This window comes from Ursus arctos, unplaced genomic scaffold, assembly GCF_023065955.2.
Source record: "Ursus arctos isolate Adak ecotype North America unplaced genomic scaffold, UrsArc2.0 scaffold_14, whole genome shotgun sequence".
NCBI classification, from domain to species: Eukaryota; Metazoa; Chordata; class Mammalia; order Carnivora; family Ursidae; genus Ursus; species Ursus arctos.
In genome coordinates this window covers 65,899,107-65,923,315 of record NW_026622808.1, presented here as the reverse complement: position 1 = coordinate 65,923,315, position 24,209 = coordinate 65,899,107, and the positions used below count along the sequence as shown (strand labels likewise).

The 24,209-nt window shown below is 47.4% G+C and overlaps 2 protein-coding genes across 10 annotated transcripts in view; both read right to left on the bottom strand.

The window, feature by feature from the left end:
• Positions 1-24,209, bottom strand: part of PPARG (peroxisome proliferator activated receptor gamma) — a 152,809-nt gene that overhangs the window by 4,907 nt on the left and 123,693 nt on the right. For 7 of the 9 annotated variants that reach the window (XM_057311943.1, XM_048226701.2, XM_057311942.1 and 4 more), the window contains one exon: positions 18,745-19,197. The exons of the other annotated variants lie outside the window; for them this stretch is intronic. In XM_057311943.1, the coding sequence (XP_057167926.1) occupies positions 18,950-19,197 (248 nt within the window). In that variant the 3' untranslated portion in view covers positions 18,745-18,949. Of the gene's footprint in view, positions 1-18,744; positions 19,198-24,209 lie in introns of those variants that run through there. 9 annotated transcript variants of the gene reach the window in all.
• Positions 1-24,209, bottom strand: part of TSEN2 (tRNA splicing endonuclease subunit 2) — a 105,583-nt gene that overhangs the window by 70,053 nt on the left and 11,321 nt on the right. The window lies entirely within an intron of this gene.

The window sequence follows — 24,209 nt, the reverse complement described above, 5'->3', positions numbered from 1 at the left end:
GCACATGAATTTCAGACTTGCCCTTGCGAATGTAAGAGACTCAAGGAAGAAAGAGGTAAAGCATCTCCATTCCTCCGCATCAGCTTTCTCGCCAAGAATTTACCAGCCTTTTCCCCCCTAAAGCCAGTGCTCCCAGAATTGACGACATTGGATGGTTCTGGATGGAGAGGGGTTCAAGGGTCAGAGGGAACAGAAGTGGGAAGGAAAGGGCTGTGTCCACTGAGACTTGGGCGGGGGGGGTGGGGGCAGGAGGTAGCTGAGCCACTGATGGGTGTGCCAGCAGGGAGGCCATGGGGGCAGATGCTGGAGCTGTGACCCCGGGGACCCTGGCTTGATCTGCAGGGATGGAGTCGCCTGCGTCTGAGAGGCCAGGGAGGATCGCAGAAGCAGCCACAAGAGACTGAGGACTAGAGGCCCTTCCTCCACTTGCCAGTTGCCCCACCCTAAAAACATACTTATTCGATTTAGAAAGAAAATATATTTACTTTTACACTCAAATACTGTGGAAGAATTTCATACCTCGTTCTATAGGCACCGAAAAATGGATTGAGAGGAAATCACCACTGAATATCGACATTGGTGGTCATGTTCACTTTTGTCTTTGTGCCATTCACAGTTTGTCCGTGATGAACAGGAATTAGTTTTGTCATAATGCTGTTTTTAAGACAATGAAGCAGGCTTCCAAACAGCATTTTGGTAAAAAAAAAAAAAAAAAAAAAAAAAGTACGTAAATGTCCGTGCGTGTGTATTTCTACTTAGACCAGAAGCTTGGGCAACGGTAATGGCCCTTGTCCACTTGTCTCTCAGTGGTCAGGTTGCAGCTGATTCTTAGTTTCACATTTTTCATTTTGAAATGAATATTTGAAATAAGTAGGGAATTTCATTCTCTATTGACTATTTTTCCTATAATAAAATGAACTGTATAGTAAAGAGAAAGAAATGAAGTATTTTCTAAAGGGGAGGTAGGAGGCCTGCCCACCCCCTCCACCCACCTTGGGGCAAATGAGAAGGACATTGGGGTGGGGGGGCTGATGTGGAGGTGGCTGAGTTGAGGCCAGTCCCCATGGGAGCCTGTGTTGAGCAATGAGGCTGGGCTGGGCAGGGAGGGGGGGAGGGACTGGATTCCAAAGGCTGCCCATCAATCCCTTGTCCGTGCCCACAGTAGCATTTGCATCAGACTTTGGTAAAAGTGACCTTATCTACCCCTGCAAAGTATACCCCCCTCCTGCGTGGCAGGCATCTGTCAGGTCCAAGTTGTGCTGGGCCCTGCAAGACAGAGATGAATGTGATAGATTTGGTGGAAGGAGCATGAGCTCTGAGTACCAGTCTCACCTCTGAGGCTGTGCAGCCTTCAGCAAGTTCCTTACCCGCTCTGGGCTTCAGCTCATTTCTCTGTAAGGATAAGGATAATGCCACCTCCCCCGAAGGGGGCTGTCCCTGAACGGGGTTCCCAGGCCCCTGTGGAACTCAAGGTCCTGGCTCTGGGGTCTCTGATCCCCTGTCTGTCCTTTAGGACAGCAGCCCAAATTGATGAAAAACCACCCAGTGAGTTGACGACTATTTCCTGAGTGCTTCCAAGGCGCTCCAGAGGCATCGGCTCCTTGACCTGAGCAATTTGCCACGGACATTTCCACTGCGTGCTAGGTTCCGGAAAACAGAGACTCACATGGGCCAAGGGATTTGCCCCGAAGCCACAGAACATGAAGTGGCAGATCAGGACTTGGATGCAGGTCTGGTCAGGTGCCTAAAGCTCCAGCTTTAACCCCTGGGTGACCCTGCAAATGCAGACACTCGCAGCAACAGGGATCCTGCGGTGAACACACAGAAATGGCCTCGCACCCGGCCATGAGCCTTGGTGCAGAGAGCCCGGCCTTAGAACGCAGGTGGCAGACTGGGCTGGGGGTCGGAGAGTCATACGGTCCTGGGCTCAAATTCTGACACGGGCGCTTAATAACTCTGTGACTTTGGGTGCCGTTTACCCTATCTGGGCCTCAGTTTCCTGATCTGTAAGAGGGATGGAAGTGATGATGCTTCCCCCAGCCCAGGAATGCTGTGAAAATATGAAATAATGTATAGCTAGTGCCCTGGCCTGTGGCTGCCACTCAATAGATACCCAAAAAAACCTTGTTGTGTTTGTATCTATGGAGCCCAGCATTGTTTATCGGGGCTTCTGACTGGCAAACCCTTGACCCAAACCGTTGCACAACACCGGTCCTGATCATATGAGCCTTTGCACCAGAGCTCAGTCCCCTGAGTCCCCATGGCCTTATCCTAAGATGCTGAGCCCCGTGCGTGTGGCAATAACCGTCTCACATGGCGGCCACCCTTCCTGCAATGAGTGTGGAGGCAGCCAAAAGCCCCGTGGTGTCACCACTGTGTGCTCCATCCCAGAGCGGACACTCTGCTTGGGGATTGCTAAACATGGCCCTGTGTCCCTGGCACCATTCAGGGAGTTCATGCCAGGGCTGGAGGGGGCTAGAGATAGACACGGTCCCCAGTGCCCACTGTTGGTAGGGGCATAGATGTCCGACTCCACCATCTCTTCCATTTGCCCACCTTCTACCCTGCAAGACCATGGACTTAAAGGTCAGAGAGACTGGGGTTCAAATCTAGGCTCCACCGCTTCTTAGCTATGTGACTGTATATAGCACACTTTCCTTCCCTGACCCCATCTGTAAAATGGGATTTATCATTCCTACGGTTCCGGGTTGCCATAAAGATTAAAGGACGTGATGGGTGTCAAGGTCCCAGCAGAAGGCCTGGCCCCAAATGGCTGTTGAGTATGTCTACTGGTGACCTTAGATAACCCCCTTTTCTCTCTGGACTTCAGTTTCTTCACATCAGACATGAGACCTGATGGCCTCTTGGGGCCTTTCTAGCTCTCACAATCTTCAGGCTTGTCCCCGACTGGAACAAGAGTCATGGATGGTGTTCGCCATCGGGCAGGAAACAGAGGGCAGAATCAGCCCAATGTCACTTAGCCATTCAGCTAGAGGCTCAAGGCAAGCTGCAGAGAGTGGGAGCTTCCTGCCCCAAACTTCCAAGCAACAAGGAACTTCCCTTGCAGGGTCCGAATAGGGACTCAGCTGGCTCTCTGCCTGCCATTAAGGTGTCTGGACACTCCCCTGGGCCACTCTTAGCCTTCTGAGCCTATTCAGTTCATGGTTCTCTTGAGCACTAGCTTGTGCTGGCCTCTCCTTATTCAATCTCTATTTTAACTTTCTAAAAAGAATGTAAGCTCTTCAGTCAAGGGGCAGGCCTTGCACAGGGCTAAGGCAGAGTCAACACTCACCAATCACTAACCGAGTTATCTGTATATGTCAGGCTCTGTGCTAACATTGGGGTGGTTACCAGCCTCCAAGATGCCCCCCAATGATTCCAGCCTCCTAGTATCCACACCTTTGGTAGTTCCCTCCCACAGTGAATAGAGCTGAGTTGTATGACCAATAGGGTCTTGTAGAAATGACAAAATTGACTTCCAAGCCTAAGTCATAAAAGGGCAGTGTGGATTCCACATTTCACCAGCTGTCTTGTTGTGAAGACACTCAAGTGGGGGCTGGAGGGCTTACTTGGCAAGGAACTGAGGCCTCCTGCCAATATCATGTGAGTGGGCCATCTTGGAAGCAGATCCCACAGCCCCAATCAAGCCCTCAGATGATGCAGGTCCGGCCGACATCTAATGCAACCTTATGAGACACTCTGGCCCAAAACCTGCCAGCTAAGTGGCCTCCAAATTTCTGACCCACAGACACTGTGTGAGATAATCAATGATTATTATCGTTCGGGGCCATCAGGATTTTGGCACAATCTGTTATACAGCTGTAGATAACTGATACACTCAAAAGTATAAAATGATATATCAGTATAATCAACCACTCATTCCCTCTTCTGAGGGACTCTGACTTACTCACAGCCCTAGTGCCTGAAACATGGTCTGTTGTCCTGCATAGCCATTTTCCCAACCATGGTTTACTGACCATCTCTTTCAGGAACACGCAGGATGCTTGCCTATAGTGCAGATTGCTGGGCTCCACACAAGACCTATTTGGCAGATGCGTGTGCCTCTGGTGTCATACCACGTGGCAGGCCCATCTGATGTCACCCACAGCTGCGGTGATGGGTCTGTGCGTGCTCAGCTCCCCTTGAGCTGTCAAGTGTCCCACGCCCGGTATGTGCGGCACATCTTTTCACATCCTGCCCAGGACTTTCTCCAAGCTTGTGGGAGCCCACATAGAAAGAGAGTCAGGATGCCCCTGGGGGAAATCCTTCACCAGTGGGGGTGGGAACTGTCCTTCTGGCACATACTCTTGGCGTATTTATTTACTGAGAGAGCAGTGACCTCAGCAAAGCACACCTATGTTGACTTTTCCTCCTTCCCTGTCTTGTTCTCCTCATTCTCTCACTACTGCTTCCTGCAGTCACCTCCCCGAGACACCATCTGCACCCATGGTCCTGTCTTGGGCTCAGATGAACACATTTTAAGACATACTGAATCAGTCTCTGAAGTGGGTCCCAGGCAACTGCATTAATGAAAGCTCTCTGGATGATTCTCCAGCACCCTCCACGTTGAGAACGCTCTTTGAAGTAGAGTTTCCCAGTGTGGGGACCAAGTGCGCTGCTTCCGAGAGTTGCTGGGTTGTCAGATGTGCTGGACACCTTCCATCTGCCCGTCCAGTTCCATGCCCACCTTTGTCCTAGATACTTTGCCCCCGAATGTTTGGCATCAACAGGCATCCTCACTCTCTGGTTCCTGGCCAGCTTCAGTCGAGGGGACACACGCAGGAGCCCGGAGGGGAAAGAGAGAAGGTTTGGGAGTTTATTCCCCTGGTTCCCTCCCTGTGGTGTCCCCATGAGCTGGCTACCTCTTTGGACCAAGGTCACTGCTTCCTTCAAGCTATCTTCTTCCCACGGCTTGCTTTCTCTCCAGGTTCTGGTTACTGCTCTTTGTCACTGTGCCTAGCCCCATGTTCTGCACTATCCCTGTGGTTTCTTTACACTCTGCCTACTCCTTTGTAAATAATAATCCCTTTATTAAACTCTCTTCAAATTACCCAATCTGAGTGTGCCTGCTATTTCCTGTTGGGATCCTGACACAGTTCTGCTTGCACCACGCCTTGTTGTGGTGGAATAAATCACGTTTCCCTCACGGAACTATGGTGGTTGCAAGGTGTTTGCTCCTCCAGAATCCATTTCCTTTTCCCTGACCTTTGTTTGGGAATGTTCTCACCTCCCAGCTGCTTCTGGGATGGGTGGGACACAGGGATAAGCTCACTGGCTTTATGTACCCCCCTGGACACAGTGGTTGGTTAGGTGGTATGTCATGTGACTTGGGCTGGTCCAATCAGGCTGAAGTTCTGGTGGGGGCTCCCTGAAAAGATCAGCAGATCCTGATTGGGGGAGGAGGGGTTGCCTGACCACGCTGGACTTTCTGGGGGTGTCAGCTTCACCTTGGGCAGAGGTGCAGTTGAGAAATTGGCTCCTTTCTCTACCAGCTTAAAAACTGTGTGCTCTTGGGCAAATTACTTAGCGATTCTGTGCTTCAGTTGCCTCTTAAAAGGGGGTATGAGAATTTAACAAGTGCCTCAGTGGATTCTTTTAAGACCAAACCAGAGACTTCATGAAAATAAAATAGATAAAAATAGAGAGGGAGACAAACCATAATAGACTCTTCACTACAGGGAACAAACTGAGGGTTGTTGGAGGGAGGGGGGTGGAGGGATGGGGTAACTGGGTGATGGGCATTAAGGAGGGCACTGGATGTAATGAGCACTGGGTGTTCTATGCAACTGATGAATCACTAAATTCTACCCTGAAATTAATAATACGCTATATGTTAACTAATTTGAATTTAAATAAAGCCAAAAAAAAATTCATGTAAAGAACCTGGAACAGAGATTTTATTAAAGCAGCTTTTAGGCTTTACCTAGAGGCCTCTTCTTTCCTAGGACTTCTTTCCTGGGATAGTCAGTGGAGCTGGAGAGAGTTAAGTGACAACCTGCTGCTTGTGCTCAGAAGTGCCCCTTTCCCCACTGAAGACTTTGTTAGCCAATCAGCCTTCTCCACACCAATTCACAGGCTTCTCTTGCTCACAGGGACTGGCTTTCTGTGGCTCCCTTCCGCTGGCTCACTTGACGTGCCCAGGAATGTCTGAATCACCCCTTCCCTGTACCCACATAAATTATAACCCAGACCTGATTCTCCCGTATTTCCAATGGACAGAGATCTCTGAGAAGAAAGGGAGCTGGATCCTGGGAGGCATCCTGCCAGAAAGTGGCTTTAATAGCTGGCGTTTGCTGGCTGAAGAGGGGGAGCTCCATGCTGCCCGCTGCTGCCCTTCTGGTCTAATCTGTCCTCCAAAGCCTTTGTGAGTCCTTGCTGCAGAGATGGCCCCAGCACCCTTTGCAAACAACCATCTGGTCACAGCCAGGCCTGGAACATCAGGGAAGCAGGACAAGGAGAGGTGAAGGACCTTGCTTAGCACAGCTATTCCTCTGGTGTCCGAACCTCATCAGAGCTGCATTTCTTGGGATTAAACACTGCTTTGTTCAGATTTCCCTTTTAAAAATGTAAATACTGGAAAAAGGAAAGGCCTTTAGGATCTGATTCTGCCTCATTTCCCATTCTTCTTTCCTAGGAGCCATGTCCCATCCCCCGTGGACAACTTAGTGTTTCCAGAACCAGGCCAGGCTCTATTATATCTGTGTACCTTTACCTCTACCTTTCCTTTCCCTGGAACACTTCCACACTTTCTCCACCTGATGGACTCCTTTGGATTCTTAAGATTCAGCTTAGTTGTTGCCCCCTCCATCCTTCGTGCCAAGTTAGGGGCTCTGCACTGCGTTCCTGTGGTACCCTGAACCATATTCTGCCATTGCCCATATCACTCTGACAGGTCACTGTTGGTTTACTTGTCTGCCTCCCTCGCTAGACAGTTCCTCGGATGCAGGGCCCAGGGCTGGGTCACTCCCAGCATCCTCGGCACCCAAGGTCTAGTATATAGTAGGTGCTCAGGGTGTTTTCACTGGCTGTATGAACGGGTAAATGCCCCTATCCTAACTGGCTACTGTCATTACTAACCAGGTGTTTTAGTTTGGGCTTCCCCACTAGCAGACCCTAAGCAAGGATCTGAGTATAAGCTGTTTATTGGGGAGGTGAGGAGAACGCCATCAGGAACCTGGAAAAGAAGTCAACCAGATGAAGTGTGTTTATAAACTGGATCCTAACCCCACTGGGCATCTCTGGCAATATAGACTGTATCTGACCTGGGGAGTGAGGGTGCTGGGCGTTTGCCCCCCACTCCTATCAGTCCTTGACTGGGGCTGCTCTTGGAGAACATTAAGACCGTGGCAAATCCTATCAGGCATCAAGCAGCGCAGAGGCTGGCGGCTGGGGCCGACCTCTTGCACTGAAGCTGGAAGGGCGAGGGGGAGCATGGACTCCTGCCCTTGTATTCTGCAACCTCCACACTCCCCCTTCCCATCCAAGGACTACACACTCCTTGAGGGCAGTGACCGCCCATTCATCTTTATGTTCCCAGCATTCAGCAACAGTGCCTGGCTCAGAGAAGATGCTTCGTGAGTACTGAATGAATGAATGAATGAATGAGTGAGTGAATGAGTGAGTGAAAACAGTGGCTATCAGTTTAGCAGCTTTCTTCTTCCCTGGCAGGAGAAATTGGGGGTCTGGAGGTCCCTGGGAGCCCAGAGAGAATGTAGATGGGTTCAGGAGGAATGGAGGGGGTCAGTCACTGGGAAGGGGGAAGACTGCCCCACAGCTTTGAGGCTGGCCGGCCAGGTGGCCATGAAGAAAGGCTCATTTCATGTATTTTATGGGGTGGGGAGGCTCCCCAGGCTCAGGGCTTGCTGCTGTGGGAATCAGTTTCCGCCCTGGGCCTGTGGGCTTGCGTGACTCCAGGAATGCTGGGCCCAGGGCGTGGAGGCAAGCAAACGCCATTAGCCGTATCAGTGATCTCCCGGCGCAGATATGGAAGTTTGAGGAGGCCCAGCCGGCTCTGCCCAACTGTAAAGAGACCTGATTGAGGCAGGTCATAGGGAGGTGGCGGTGATTAAGGGGGGTTGAGTCTTGTGGACTTCCTGCCCAGCAGGTAGTGGTGACCGGGGGAGTGAGAGGATGGGATATTAGTCATAGTGTAAACCCTCTCTGAGCTCATAAAACCCGGGCAGAGAGCTGGTTCAGGAACCTCCAATGGCTGCAGGGAGAAAAGCCTATTCCCTCCGGTGGTATTGTAGTGCGCCGGGCTTATCTTCCTAGTCTGGGACAGAAGCGTCTGGCTTCGGTCTTGGGTGCACCTGCCCTGAGGCCTGACTCAGGGAGCCAGGTGCAGAGAACAGCTCTGTTAAGGTACCAGTAATTCAGTGGCCCCTATGAATTTCTAGTTCACAGTGTTTGCGAAGCACTTTCTCCTCTCCCTGCCTCAACTATCCTCCAAACAGCCTTGCTATGTCTGTAAAACGGTTATAACCTCCACTTCATTGGTGAGAAAACTGAGGTCCCAAGGTTCCAGGCCTGAGAAACATGGGAGTGGAAAGGAAGAATACCCAGGGAGTCAGACTGGGGGACTGAATTTCAATGAGAGCAAGTCTAGCTTTTGGCTCTGGCTGCGGCCCAGGGACGCGGGCTGGGGTGAGGCAAGGGAAGGGGGTTGTGTTTCCTAGGCTGGGAGCTGGAGGCAGGCACCTACTGGGAGAAAAGAATCTAAGAGTGAAAGGACTCTGGCCCTGGGCCCTGCCATCTGTCTGGGCCACTGCTTCCTGATAATAAAACTCTCTCTAACAGCAAAGACAGGAGCTCCGGGGAGGTTTCTGCTGAGTTATGGGACAGAATAAAGTCCTACGAAGGAGTCAGAACAAGATACACGTCTTGAATTGTATGTGTGTGTCTGTGTGTGTAGAGATGGGACTGAAACACCCACAGGGGCCCCATTTATGCAGGTCTCTAAGCCCAATTCCTGGAGGTGATAATGAAACGGAGAGAATATTCATCTCTCATGGTCACTGTGTGGAGAAATGAGATGACATATGTCCTTGCCCGTGGGAGGCTCTGAAGAACTGGGAGTTAAATGGAATCCTATTTCTCCAACAGCCCCTAGCATGTCGAAGGCACTCCTCAACATTTAGGGAGCCAATGGATAAAAAGAAAACAGGGAAAGTGAAACCTCCTTTTGACCTCACTGGGAAAACAGGGCTTAGAGAGTCAACACAAATCTTTGGAATATTCGTTGGTCTTCTCTTTGACTGTCTCTGTCCTGTGACTGTCCTCACCCTCTTGCACTGCCCCCACTGTGCCCCTCCAGCCCACCTCACCTCTCAGCTGCAGACACCTGTCTACCTAACAGCTAACCAGACCCCCACCTGAATGTCCACTGGGTTCCTACCCTTAGTATTTCTAAAACACAACCTGTTATCCTTCCCTCGGATAAGCCCCCATCTCAATGAAGAGCATGTCCCTGTCCTGCCATGTCATCCAGATCAAACCCTGAGAATCACCCTGGAGTGCTCCCCTACCCTCCCCCCCGACATCAAGCAGGTCCTGGACTATTCCTCACCACTGTCCACCTCCTCCAACCCCATTGCTCATACCAGCTTCACTTCTTGTCCACATGACAGCCAGAGCCTCCTAGAGGTCCTCCCACCTCCCCATCAAGTCTCATCTCTTTGATGGCTGACAGAGTGAATATATCTGATTTGCCACTTCCCTGCTTAAAATCTTGCATGGCTCTCTACCCCCCCTAGGATAAAATCCAAACCTCCTCATCCATTAGTATAGGCCCCAGCCTAATTTGATTCCATTCTGTTCCAGCCATTTCTCCCTCCACCCCCCAGCACCCTTCTGTTCCAGCCACAACAAAATACCCACCCTGCCTAACACGCCATGTGGCTTTGCCCACGAGCCCCTTGCCTGGACAACCCTTCCCTGTCTGTCTGGTCAATCCTTACAAATCTTCTCAGTCCATCTCAAATGTCACCTCCTCCATGAAGCCTTCCCTTACCCCCATCCAGAGTTAAATCTTCCCTGCACTTCCATGGCAACAGAAACCAGAGAGCTCACATTCTCTGGGAAATTTATGATAACCTATTTTGACATTGGATCGCTAGGGCAATTTTTGGTTGGAAGAGCATGGCTGTCCCATGTAGCCCTGACATGCACAGTCCTCTGTCCCAGTGTTTATCACAGCATGAAGATGACGATGAATTCACATTTGCTAAGTCACAGTGCTGCATGCTTTCAAACTTGATCTCTTTTTCCTTCACAGCAACTTTATGATGTAAGTATGACCTTGCCCAGTTATAAAAGAGGAATTACAAAACCTTTCTAGTTCAAGGTCATACTTGCCCAAGGTCATACCCCCAAGAAGTGGCAGAGAAGGGGCTTGGAGCCCACCTGCCTGCCTCCGAAACTTCTGCTTCCTTCCACTTGTCAGGTGGTGTTGACGTTGCCAGCTTAGATGCCTGGCTCTAGGATAAAGTGAGCTCCTAGATGACTCGAGTCACACCAGGCATATCTGAGTGTCCCCAGAGTTGGGGACAGAGAATGTCTGTGAACATTTGCTGATATTGAGCTCAAACCCCTTCCTCCTCATCCCTCCCAGGCTGACCACTAGTGACTTTTTTCCCTTTTCAGGCTCTATTTTGGCCAGATTTCCTTTCTCTCAACCATGCAGGGAGCAGGGTCATGGGACTCCAAGTCTGATTATCAGCTATAAGGTGTTGGGCAAGTACATTCTTTTCCTAAAGGATACTGGGGCCTGCTCTCCGCAGAGTAGGGTACATGGTCCATTCTTAGGGATACTTAAGGCCGTGGAAAACATATTGCACCCTTCCGTGGAGAGCCTTTTTCTCCTTTAATTTTTCAGGTAAGCAGAAATAAATTAAGTAATTTAACTTCTAAGCAATATTTTAAACATTAATTCAAAATAAAAAAACTTGGCATAAACTACAAAGTTTATGTTAACTTTTAGGATAAAACTTACATGGGGTAGCTTTAGGCTACATGCCTCACGTCTCCAGGGAATATGATGGAAAGATGTGGGAAGTACCCAGTAAAATCGTGTGGGTTCCCAGCTACCAGGGCCCACCCTCGCTAGGGGTATAAAGAGATGCTGATTGCATCAACACTCCCTTCTTCTTGCTCTGGTCCTTTCGGTCTTCTCCTACAGCTGGTTTAATACAATGGAAAGAACTATGTCTCTGGAGCTAGACAGACCCGACTTTGAATCCTAGAGTGGACAGTTACTGCTCTGGGAACTCAGACTTAAAATTCTCTGTTTCCTTTCAGTGTCATGGGCTTAATGATACCTCCTACCCATGCCGGATATACTGCTTGCCCTGCGGATTTGCCCTCCGCCCATCCCTACCCTGCTCTGTGCCCCGTGAGCCTGAATCGTATGGATGGTATCAACTGGTTCTTTTGTTCCCTGGCTTTCGGTAGGATCTGGCCAATGGGAGACTCAGGCGGAAGGATGGGAAGAGAGAGAGGAAGGGTATTTATCCCCCAGTTTGTTCTCTGCCATCTGGAGGACAGCAGCGAGAATGTTCCTCACTTCCTTGGGCCACAGCTCTTGCCACTTGGCTACAGCTCTCTTGGGTTCCAAACACCTTTCCCTCCCCTGGCCTCAGGGCCCTGGCTAGCCAGGGGGTTGGGGGGGGCAGGTCTCACCACCCTGCAATGGTTTCCTTTAACCCTCCCAAGGTTTATAAATAGTGCCCCCCCCAGCCTGCACTAAGCGCTCCCCAGGGGTCCCCTCCTGAGTATGCCATTGTTTTCTGTGGGACCCTGACCCATAAAGCACCTCACTGGGGTTGGGGAGGATTAAATAAACGGCTGCGAAGCAGTTTATAAGTAAAGCTTGTACTCGGTGTTTGAGAGGCACAATGGCTGTCACTGGGGACCGACTGGAGAGACCGGGGAGGGCAGAGGCAGCCCTGGTTAGAATCTTGCCAGAAGGAGGCAACTCCTAAAAACGTCCTCCTTCAGCAACAGCCGCTCCCTCTCCCGGAGCCCTGGGAGGCCTGGCCGGGGACAGGCTTTTTCAGGGCACGGTTCCCGCTGCTGTGGCAGCAGCGGCAGCATCGTCGGTAACACGCCGGGCTCCTGGGAGGCCCTCCTGGCTGCCTCGCATCTGGCAGGCTCCAGCGGCCAGGGAGCCCCCGCGGAGCCGCCAGCCCGCTGACTCAGCACAACGCCCCTCTCTCAGCAGCTCGGCTTGGGTGGGAACCGACCGGCCATCCGGCGGCCCCTCCCCTCCCCTTGGAGGCAGCACCCCCTCTGGCTGGAGCAGCTCCAGGCCTCTAACGAGTGCTGGCTGTTGTCTTGTCCAGCCCCGGCCGCGCTGAGGGAGAACACGCTCGGGCAGCAGAGAACACGGTTGGTCAGCCAGAGGACTCTGTCTCCCTTCCAGCCTCCCCCCTGGAGGCGTCCAAGGACTTGGGGTGTCAGAGCTGGAAGGACAGGACAGAGCCCCTGACAGTGTAGATGAGGAAACTGAGGCCCAAGAAAGCAATTTCCGAGGGGCCACCGCACACCGCCAGGCCAACACTGGACGATTTCTCACAGGCTGGAGTCTCACGGTGTCCTCTGTGGTTGAGGACGTCGCTCACCAACGCACGGCCCCAGGCCGGAACAAGTACCTAGCAGATTGTGTGAGGTTGTCTTAGAGGATTTTAATTATTGAGGGGCTCATGGGACCTCTAGTCCTCACAACAATCCTACAAGGTAGGAATTGGGATCATCACAAACTAGGTGAAGAAGCTGAGGCCCAGAGACAGGAAGCGGCTTGCCTGACGCTGCACAGCTAGTTTGCGGCAGAGCCAAAATCCAAGCTGAAGTCTTCTATGCCATAAGCAGGCAACACTGTCTTGGCATCTAGCAGGGTGCAGTAGAAAAGAACCCTCGGTAGGGTGGGCCTCAGCAAGCCAGAAGTCTAGCCTCAGCTTTGCCTCTGCCTTTTATTTGCGTAAACGTGGGCTAGCTCCTGTACCTCATTGCGGCTCACTTTCTTATCTGTGAATATTGGTGAGCTGGCCGGCCCTGCTTCCTTTCTTTGATAGTCTATAAGACATGCCAGGTAGGTGCTATTATTCCCATTTTACAGATAGAGAAACTGAGACCCATTCCTTTATTCATAATGACTATATTAGATGTAATTTGCTAAAGGACTTCTTTCTATACGCCAGGTTCTTTGTCCCCAGAGAGGGAGGTGACTTGCTTAAGGCCACACATCAAGAAGTGGCAGAGCCAAGCCTCAAGCTGACAGTGGATACTTTTAACATACACTTCATGGCCTCCAGGATTAGGCAAAAGTGGCCACAGGATCACAGTTTTCTAACTCTTGCAGAAAGCCACTTGGATCCTCCTTGAGCACAGCCCATGGCACTAAATAGATCCCAGGAATGCTATTCTCCTGGGAACTTTTGGCCTGGAACATATTTACAAAACTCTAGAGGGGATGGAAATATCCCAACCCACTCCCTACAGACTCAAATTAGCAATTTTCTTATTCTTTATAACCCCTCTGGAAATGCAAACTATGTAATATTGGTCTAAAATTAGGAGCATAAGTCACAAGAGAAAAGTCCCACTACTTTGGAGAAAATGTTTTCTTAGCCTCATCCTGGCATTTTTTCTAAATCAGAACACAGCAGTTGTCTTTCAAATAACGATTTTCTCCTAGTGTGTATGGACTGGAAGCAAAATACTTTTGAGAGAACATGTTTTTTACTGTAGTGCCAAATATTGAAATCCAACCCCTTTACCTGGCTTCCAGTCTATTCAGGTATGGCCTAGAATACTTGAACAGGAAGAAGAGCCTGTTCTATGAGCCCAGGATGCCTTCTTGAAGGAAGGGCACTTTATAGTAACAACGGCCATAATGTTATCTGTCACCAACACAATTGACAGTAAAGATGTGCCAAGGAGCTGTGTGAAGTGTTTTATAGCCACTATTACGGTTAATCCTCACGATAACCTATAAGATGGGTATTATTGTCCCATTTTACAAATGAGGATAATTAAGGTCTCGAGAGGTTAAGAGATTGGCCAAAAGTCATATGGTTATAGGACAAGTAGTGGTAGAGATAGAATTTTAACCCAAAGCTGTGTATCTCTGAAGCCCAAACTAAGATATTGTCTTCCATAACAGGATGCTATGGGCCAGACACAGTCCTGAGTGACTCACACAACCACCTTTCGATCGTCACGATAATCCCTCTAAGAACTTCGCCCCATCCTTTCTCCTTGTTCCCCAGTACAGAGACTCGCACTAGCTTCAAGTTTGTCATGCACTTCGAGATTCTCTTGTTAAACTGCTGATCCTACTAGCGGCTGTGTCAGGGCTGGTAAGAGTACGTGTGAAATATAACACCTTTGAATAAATTAATCCTAGTACACGCCTAGGGCCTTGGGCATATTACTTAACTTCTCTGATCCTCAGGCTTCTCGTCTGTTATTTGAATGGGTTAGCTCCTTTGAGCTCAAATTTTCTAGAGTTCTATGACAAACGCAGGGCTTGTCTGGAAATGAGTGTAGGGCGTGAAAGTTTTGTTACATGGGCGTAGGAGTGACTTTGCCATCAAGGCAGAGGAACGTTGTGGGTTAGGGGGAGTGAGGCCCCGGCTCCTAGGAGCAGTAGGGAATGGACAGCAAGGAGGAAGGGGGCAGGGTCCTTCAGCTGGCCAGAAGACTGAGCCAAAAGATTGTCACCTGACTGAAAAGGACACGGTGAGTCAGAACCGCTTAGGTGCAGGAACAAGCATGTGGTATGTGTGACCCTGGGAGCAGAGCTAGTCCTACCAGATGGAAATCACCAAGGGGCTTGGAAGGGAGAGAGTTCCCCATCCCTTCAGGTAGCCGTTCAGGGGTTGGACAGCCTTTGGAAGCCCTGTAGAGGGTATCTGACCTGTAGAGAGCTGACTTCCCAACATCCAAACTTGCTCATGTCCCTCTTCTGCCTGGCCCCATCCCCTGGACTCCAACTGCTTATGAATACAGTCCAAGGTAGCTCCTTACCATGGAGGATGAGGCTTGTTACCATCTGACGCTGACTTGGCCACATTCACTTCTCACTACCGCAGCTATGGTAGCCATGCCTAACTGCTTGCTGTTTTCTGAACACAAAATGTACTTTTACACTTCCGAGTCCACTCACAACCCCCGTGAATCCTCTTTCACACCTCTAGGCGATTCATCCCTTTGGCTGAACTATAATTACACACCGACTTTGTCAACAGACCATGAGCCCCTTGAGGGCAGGGCCTAGTCACGCTCCTCTTCATATGGTGGCGTGGGGACTGGAGTATGAGCCGAGTACAGACTAACAAATGAGGTGGGATTAGATGACATCTAATGGGCTCCATGCTAAGATCCTGCTATTTTAGTTCATTCCAATAAGCATTAAAACGGTGGGCTTACCATGTACAGTCACATGGTGAGGGGTGATACACAGATAATAACAGTGTGAATAATGGGAACAGAGACAACAGGAGCCAGGGCCAGGAAGCAGGATGTGGAGAGGAGAGAGAAAAATAGGGAGGCGGCTACCTAGAGAAGAACAGGCGTCTTGGTCTGTCTCTTAGCCTCAAGCTGTTCCAGTGAGTGGGTGGGAAAGAGGAAAGAGAAAGCAATGGGGATGATCCTGCTGGCAACGAATTTTGGTTCTTTCGGGATTTAGAACTGAAATTGGCTTTCTCTAGAAGCCTCCACCCCTGCTCCCCAGTGGGTATTTTTAAGGGAATAGGTATCTGGGGGCCAATTTCCACCCCCCTCTCAGCCTTGGCCCGCTGTATCAGCACCGCACCGTGAGCAGCAGACCTGCCCACAATAAGGGTTTGCCTACAGTAGCCTCCAGGGAGATGAGGAAAAGTCACTGGAATCCAGTAGCAAGTAAGTAGGCCTACCACAGAAGCCTCATCCCTTTCCCTTCAGTGGCATTGATGTGGCCGTCCCCCTGGCTTCTGCCCCCTGGGTTATCAATCCGAATTTGCAGTGCGGTACCAGCTGGTGCTTCCCAACTCTTTGAGCTCCTACTGAAGACCGCCATCCTCTTGCTCCTCGGCCAGATTTTAGAAGAGAAGTCAGAAACTCAGATCAGCCCAGTTTTTGATGGTGGTTAGAGAACAATGGGGTGTGCAGATGTGGCCTCGCCCATGGGTACCCCGCAGTTCCTGTGCTCCATGGGCAGCAGAGAGTTGGGCTGGCAGGGGCCGGGCAGTAGGGGGAGCTAGGCCAGATTCAAGGGCAGTGCTGGGGGTAGGGCTCTCCTGGGAGCCTTGAAACCCCCTCCCCTCCCTTTTTTGGACTCTTGACCAAAGTTACTTTTCTTCCTATTTTTATTAACACAAATCCCTAAGTGTGTTTATGTCCGGAGAATGTACTATGAATAACTGATGATACATTTGTTGATTAACTTGTGAATCATCCTGAGGGGAAAGGGAGACCGGAGAAAAGAGCAGGAGCTTTGGAGGCTGTAGAAGATGTGTCGTAAAATATTTAGCAAATGATAGTCCAAACCACAGGGAAGAAGTCAGAGAGATGGGAACTTGCAAGCTGCCAGGGCTTAAAAGCTATTTAATGCTAACCATCAGTGCCAAAGAGCTGAGAGCGTCTCCCTTCCTCCCCGCATTGGCAGCCACAGCTCCGGGAATGTGGAAAGGGTTTGGACCGGCTGCGCGGTGCTGGTGGGAACAGAGAGCAGGCAGCGTGCTGAAAGACTTTTTGTTTGAGAAATCTTGTAAACAAGGGATCTCCTCTGAGGTGGAATCCTCACCTCGTCTACTGCTCACACATTTTTTTTTTCTTCTTTAAGATCTGCCGGATGATAAACTCTCCACGTGGAACAGTAGTGGAGCCTCTAGTCAGTCATGGGGATGTTTCAGAATATCCTGATGTTTGGCATCAAGGGAAAAATAACCATGTGATGGACTGAGTGTGTTATTCTTCTTCCTGGTGTTTTGATAACACTTTGACAACGACTTCAGTCGCTGGTCCTAAAATGCTGAGGTTGTATCTAAAGTTTTGAGCTAGAAAGTCGTGACTCCTAAAGGGTTAAGGATCTTACATTTTTAGGGCTGTGGTCAAGACTCGGGTCTGTAACTGACTCTTTGGAGATGTTTATTTTTGGGTAAAGGATGAAAAGGTCTTTCCTGAGATTTTGGCCTGAAAGCCTCAAATGTGAAGTGAGGTTCTCCTAAGTATCAGTGCCTGGTTATAAGGAAAGATAAACTAAGGGAGAAGCAGCAGGGAAATAATTTAGGTCAGTGGACATCACCATCCTGGAGGAGAAAGAGCGCAGGAGAGTTTGTTTATAAGGTACCCTTCAAAGTCCAAGTATCGTGAGTTCATGGGTCAGCAATGCTAGTGAATTTGGTGGCTTTGATCAATGAACCTATTAATGTGCCAAGAAGGTCTCCGTTTTTAGGGAACATACAATCTTCATGCTGGGGAGCCATGATGATACAGACAATTAGCCTTTGAGGTTAGAAAAGCAAAAGATCTCTGGGCAAGGTGGTTCCAAGGACGACGATTGGAATAATTCTAGCAAAACTGGTCCATGTACATCAGCACCAGAATGTGGCTCTTCTCCCTCATTCATGTTTGGTTTTGGTTCCCCTTGCTGCTGTTCCTCCTATTTTTCTTTCCTGGAATGTCTTTTCTCTCACTCTCTACCTATCCTAAATCCAGCACATCCTCGGAGGTCCGCTTCAGTGAATTTAGAGTCAAGCTCGACTATTCCAATCTTCATCTATCCTCACTTCCTTTGAATCTTTACAGTACTTAGAGCCATGTATTGGGCACATGATTTTTTTTTTTAAGACTTTATTTGAGAGAGAGAGAGAGAGAGAGAGAGAGAGAGAAAGAGCATGAGCAAGGAGGGGAGAGAGAAGCAGGCTTCCCAGTGAGTCAGGGCCCAACGTGGGACTCCATCTCAGGACCCTGGGATCATGACCTGAGCCGAAGGTAGACACTTAACCTACTGAGTCACCCAGGCGCCCCTATTGGGCACATGATTATACTAAGTATTATACTCTGTTTTTAAGAAAGATGACTCTTTTCCCCTCAATTCAACTATAGCTTCTTTCTGGCAGGTGCCAAATCTTCCACACCTCTGTTACCCACAGCTTCTAGCAGTGCCTGCCACCGGGTACATTGCACACATGTGCGCCTTGGTACCCGGTCGGTAGGCTGTTCGTGGTGAGTGAAAATCCTAGCCGGCTGGCTGGGGTTAGGGGAAGAAGACTGGATTCTTGGCAGGCCTAGGGCTGTGCCCCAGATTTGCACATCCAGGGTGAGAAACACATGCTCTGAGAAGTTTTTTGTCGCGAGGTTTCCCTTCTTTTCTTAGTTGTGGTTGTTTAGGCAGATGGAGGGTTCAGAAACATTGTGAATGGAGTGAAAATTAATTTACTGAGAATGAAAGTTGATCAGCAGTTCCATTCACATTTTTAAAAATGTGTAAGAAAGAAAGAAGAAAATAGCATGCCTGGGTGGCTCTGTTGGTTGAGGCACAGAGTCTGCTGCTCTCCCTTGCCATCTGCCCCTCCCCCCACTCATGCTCGTGCTCTCTCTCTCTCTCTCAAATAAATAAGTCTTAAAAAAAAAGAAGGAAAGAAGAAAAGTGAAGGAAGGAAGGAAGGAGGGAAGGAAGGAAGGACGGACATAAAAGGAGATAAGCCTGGTGGTGGGGTTAGGGTAGGGGACGCATAAGACTCAGGCTTCAAATACAACCAGCAATTTCATAATGTGGTAATTTTTAATATTAAAAGTAAATTGTAAATGTATCTTTATAAACAATATGCATAAAATAGATCTATTATTCTAAAACCTTTTCTTTTTAAAATGCTTTTTCACAGTAAATTTTTTAGGTGTCAGATTTCCCGTCAAAATAATAGTGCAATTGGAAGAAGGAACACGTTGTCAGTGAATTCGGACTTCTCTGCTAATACAAGTCCTTGTATATCTCTTGTAGGAGCGGGTGAAGACTCATGTCCGTCTCTGTTTTCTTTATGACTTGCAATAGCTGCACATGTTCTGTTACAATCTGTCTGAGGTCTGTCATTTTCTGGAGCAGCTTGGCAAAGAGCTGAGAGGACTCGGGGTGGTTCAGCTTGAGCTGGAGCTCCAAGGCTTGCAGCAGGTTGTCCTGGATGTCCTCAATGGGCTTCACGTTCAGCAAACCTGGGCGGTCTGGGGGAGAAGAACGGGAAGTTCAGTGACAGAATCCTCTGGCCCCATATCTGAGGCATTTTCAGCCAAACTAAAGTACTCACCCATCTTCTTGTTGGCTTGTTTTGCTCTGGTTCTAAACTAAGGTGGAGAGTGAGGGTAAGTAGACAGTGGGCAAGAAGCGCGCGTGGGAGGGAGGGTGAACTGAGAACAAGACTATCCGGGCTCTTTCCAGAGGCATCGTTCCTGGCTGGGGCTAAATCTGCCTGATCGGTTGACATAACACAATTCTCTCCCCAGACAGAGGACTCTTGTGCCGGTATGCTTCTGCTCACTCCGGAATCTCATTTCCCACTGCTGCCCCTTCTTCATGAGTCTATGTTTTATAACCTCTACTTAATTTCTCATTACAGCTCCCGTACGCTTTTAAAACCAGCATTGTCTTCTTTTTCCCTTAACATGGCATATACGTTTTCCATGAGACAAGACATAGTTTTTAAATACTGGTACGTTTGGAAGGCTAGAGCCTTAGATTTTAACAGAGGTTTCTTCTGAGTGGTGAGGTAATTTTCAGTTTCTTCTTTATACTTTCCTTATTTGAATTTTTAAATAGTGAACTTCAATTGCCTTTAAACTTTCCTTCATGCAGATCTTGTAAGATGCATCCCTAAATACTTTATAGTGTCCTTTACTTCTTTATTTTTTTGCTTTATAATATTCTATAGTATTCATTATCTTTTCTAATCTATCCCTGATGGTGCTTACAAAGATTTTATTCATTTTAATCTATTGAATATATTCCAATTTCCTAAACTCTTGTCAATTCAAATAGTTTTTATCATGGATTTATTTTCCTATTTTGGATAGACTATTATATCTGCAAATAATGATAGTTTCATTTATTTCTTCTTTTCCAGCGTTTACACTTCTCATTTCTTTTTCTTGCCATAGTGTATTGGCCAATACCTCTAATATGGTATTAAATAATAGCAGTGGTAGGAGGTCGTCTTGTTTTCTTCCTAACCATGACAAAAATGCTTCTAATGGCTTACCACAAGTCTGATGTTTACTATAGATTATGGTGGATACATTTCACTCCTGGTTTTCCAAGAGTTACGAGGTTTTTAATTTGTTTTAGTCGGGAATGCTGTGGCATTTCATCAAATGCTTTACACTTTTTCTAAAGAGATGACCAAATGGCTTTATTTTAATCTAGTCAATTATATAAATAGATTTCCTTATATCATTGTACTCATTTGCTCCTGTTTTATTCAGGGTTTTAAAATTTGTGAGATTGGTCCAGAGTTGTCTTTTTTGTGCCATCCTTTGTCGGTTTTGGTAATAAATGTTAACTAGCCTTCTAATCTGAGTTGAGAAATTTTCCTTCTGTTTCTAGGTAGTAATGATCTGTTCCTTGATGGCTTCTTGGAATTCATTGGCAGAACCATCTGATCCTGATGGTAAATCTTTGGCTACCTTTAATTTTTCTTCTATATCTTTTCATCTCTTTAGTAAAGAGCTTAGTCAAGATTTAGTAAAGACTACTACTTATAAAAGTAAAACTTTATAATTCATATTAGAATAATATTGTATATAATATTCTCCCAGAATCCGAAATTTCATTTTTATTTATAAATGCATGCTTTTTATTTTGTATATTCTCTCATTTAAAAATCTGATTTGCTAAAGGCTTTTTTTTTCTTTTTAAAGAAACACAACTTTTGGTTTTATTCATCAACTCTTTTTAAAAATTCTATTTTGTTTTCAATTTAACTAATTTATTCTTTTACCTTCCTTTAGTTCTATTTTTCCCTCTTTTCCTAGCTTCTTGAATTGAATGCTTAATTCATTCAGTTTTAGTATTTCTTGTTTTCTGATAGATGCATTTAAAATTCTGAAATTTCCTCTGAGTGTCACTTTGGTTTCACCCTGCAGACTTAGGTAAATAGTATGTTCATAGCTCTTTCTTAAATAGTCTGTCTTACTATTTTGATTTCATTTTTAATCTAAGAGTTATATAGAAGCATGTTTTAAAATTTCCAAGTGGAAAGTTTGGGTGTTTGTTTTTGTTTACTAACTTTAAGTTTTATTTTTTAATTTCTCAGTTTGTTGCACTGTGATTAGAACATAAGGCTTCCTCATTAAAGCTCACCAGAAAGGGGCAGGGGTTTTGTACACCATTCAGGACACTCACCTGATACCTTGTGCTGATTCCAAATTTTAGCTCTTGAAGGCTGTTCACCCTTGTTTTCTAATTTTATCTCTTCTCCCCTTCCCTGTAAACTAAAGCACTGTATAAGGGCTTTTACTTACCTTTTATTTAACAAAAATTTTAAGGATTTTATTTGAGAGAGAGAGAGAGAAATAGAGAGAGAGCAAGCACACACACAAGCAGAGGAGCAGCTGGGGGAGAGGGAGAAGCAGCTCCCTGCTCAGCAGGGACTCAATGTGGGGCTTTGTCACAGGACTCTGGGATCATGACCTGAGCTAAAGGCAGACGCTTAACCGACTGAGCCACACAGGCACACCTAATTTTTTTTTTTTTTAATGATTTTAAGTAATCTCTACACCCAACGTGGGGCTTGAACTCATGACCCCAAGATCAAGAGTCATAAGCTCTACCGACCGAGATAGCCAGGTGCCTCTACTTAACTTTTAGTACCTTTCATCCTCTAGCCTCACTTTGTGAAACCATCCTTTTGTTCCAGCCATATTAAACTATTACATACTAAGTCCCTCAAACATCCTGTTCTCTGTCATGACTGTGCTTAGGCAGATTCTGTTCCTCCCTCCTGAAACAGTATTCCTTTCCCTTCACCCATCTTACAGACTTCAACCTGTTCTTCAAAATACAGTCTGTGTCACTCTGTTCTGGGAACCCTCCTTGACATTATCTCTTCCTCTCCCCTGTTCTCCCAACCCCCTTTCTCTGGACCCTGTAGCACCCTATAAACACTTCAATCTCCACCATACTAGTAAATTACATTTATTGAATGGTTATCATTTTCCAAAGAATGAGCTAAAGGCCTTATACCCAACAGATCATTTGATCTTCACAATAACTCCATGAGGTCAGTGTTCTAAGGAGGGAAAAATGAAGATTTAGAGAAAGGCATTAAATCTTGCCCAAGATCTGCCACTTCATAGTAAATGGCAGAACTGAAATTTGAATCTAAGTCTGTTTAATTTCAAATGCTGTATTACAAGTATATTGTATTTATAAATCGTATTTTAAGTACTGATTTTCTTCTTTATGTCCCCTACGAGGTCATGAGGTATCAGAGGGCACACGACATCTCTGAGGATCTGGTGGAAACACAGAAAGTACTCAGTTGGCTGAGTTAATGAGCAAAAAGTTTGTTCTGGCTAAGAGTCCTGGATTGAAAAGTACAATTCTCCTGGTTGGTGAACAAGCCTAAAGGCAGGACCACTACACAATGAAGAAGTCTCCTGTAAACAGTGTTTTCCTGTATCTAACAAACTCTAGTAACCTTTATTCATTGAGGTGAGGTACAGGAGAGAAATGCTAACAGGGTCTCACAGTGGGATTTTCAGAACTCTAAACATTCTCTTAAATTAGGTTTCTTTTCACTTTTTTTTTTCCTTTTTAATACAGAGGGAAACTTTGGTTGATTTCTTTTTTCTAACTCCTACTTATTCCATTGACTGGAATAAGTAGAGCCCCCTCTCCCGCCCCCCCCCCCCCACATTTAACTTTGGAGCCATCAGCAAAAATCTCAGATTCTAAGAATGAAACAAATGATGTAGTCCTGGCCTAGAGAATCATGCCCCTGGAGGGCCTGCGCCTTTCTCACAATTGCCATGCAATCATGAAAACCCTGATGCTTTAGCCCCTGACAGATCCTGGACTGGTGCCTTCGGCTTAATGCTTGCTGATCCTCTCCCTGACGAGTGTTCCAGAGTGCAACTGCCCGCAGCTATGCACATGCATGTGCATCTGAAGTGGCAGCATTTTGTGTGAGGGCAGGTGTTGAATGTGGCTCCTCCATGGGCTGGGACCCCACACCCTTGTGTAGAACTTCTGCTCACTCGGGCACTGGCTCCTTAGAACCCTATCTCCTTCCTTCCTCTTGGGCAGCACCAGTCAAAACTTCTGCTGAAGAGACTACATTAATCTAGTAGGTTTCATTTATCATGACAGCTCAAACAACCCAACCCTAAAATGCAGTTGATCGGGCTTGCTGGAAACACTTGGCTTCAGTGCAGTATAACGGGACTGGCTCCTCGAGGAGTGGAGAAGGATCTGGTTTGGATTTTCAAATCCCTCTTTGGCAAGTTATTTTTTTTATGATGTGACAGATGGAGTTTGGCTGAACGGCTGAAATTTTGTGGCCACTGATTTATATTTTCTCCAGTGACAAGTTAGGTCATTTACAGATCTGTCCCCGTCCCCTTTACGGGGCCTCGGTCAAGGCAAAATGGACCACAGTTGAGTGGAGTAAGTAGTGTATTTTAACCAGCTCTGTGACTGGGCCTCAATTTTCTATTCTGTAAATACATAATTCACATAATTAAACTGGGGAAATACACTCAAAATGCAATTAGAAAAGTATATTAACAGGCTTACACTTCAAATTTAAAACACTTGGCTTCCTTAAAAAACTAAAAAGCTTCCCTTGGTCTTAAAGCAATCCCTAGAATCAAAGGCAAAAGGGGTTTGTCAGGGTTGCTCCCCGCCTTCTACCCTGCTGGAAAGTCTTTCCTCTCCCCTCTCCTCTTTCTCCTTCCACACACATTCAAACCCTTGCTGAGCTAAGCTGGACACCACAAATTTGTCATAGCAATCTGTGGAAGCACCCAGAGCCATCCTGGGTCCTCACCCTTCCCTCTCAGTTCCCCAGTGCCTGCTAAGATACTGTTTTTAGAAGGCCCGTCTGAGATCTTCCTGCACCTTGCTGAGGGTCAGAGTTGAGGTCTTGAATTGGATCAGGGTCAAAGGACCCTATTTACTGGCCTAGGCTGCCTAGAAGGCCCTTTTGGGAAAGTGAGTGTTGACTCACATACTCCAGAAC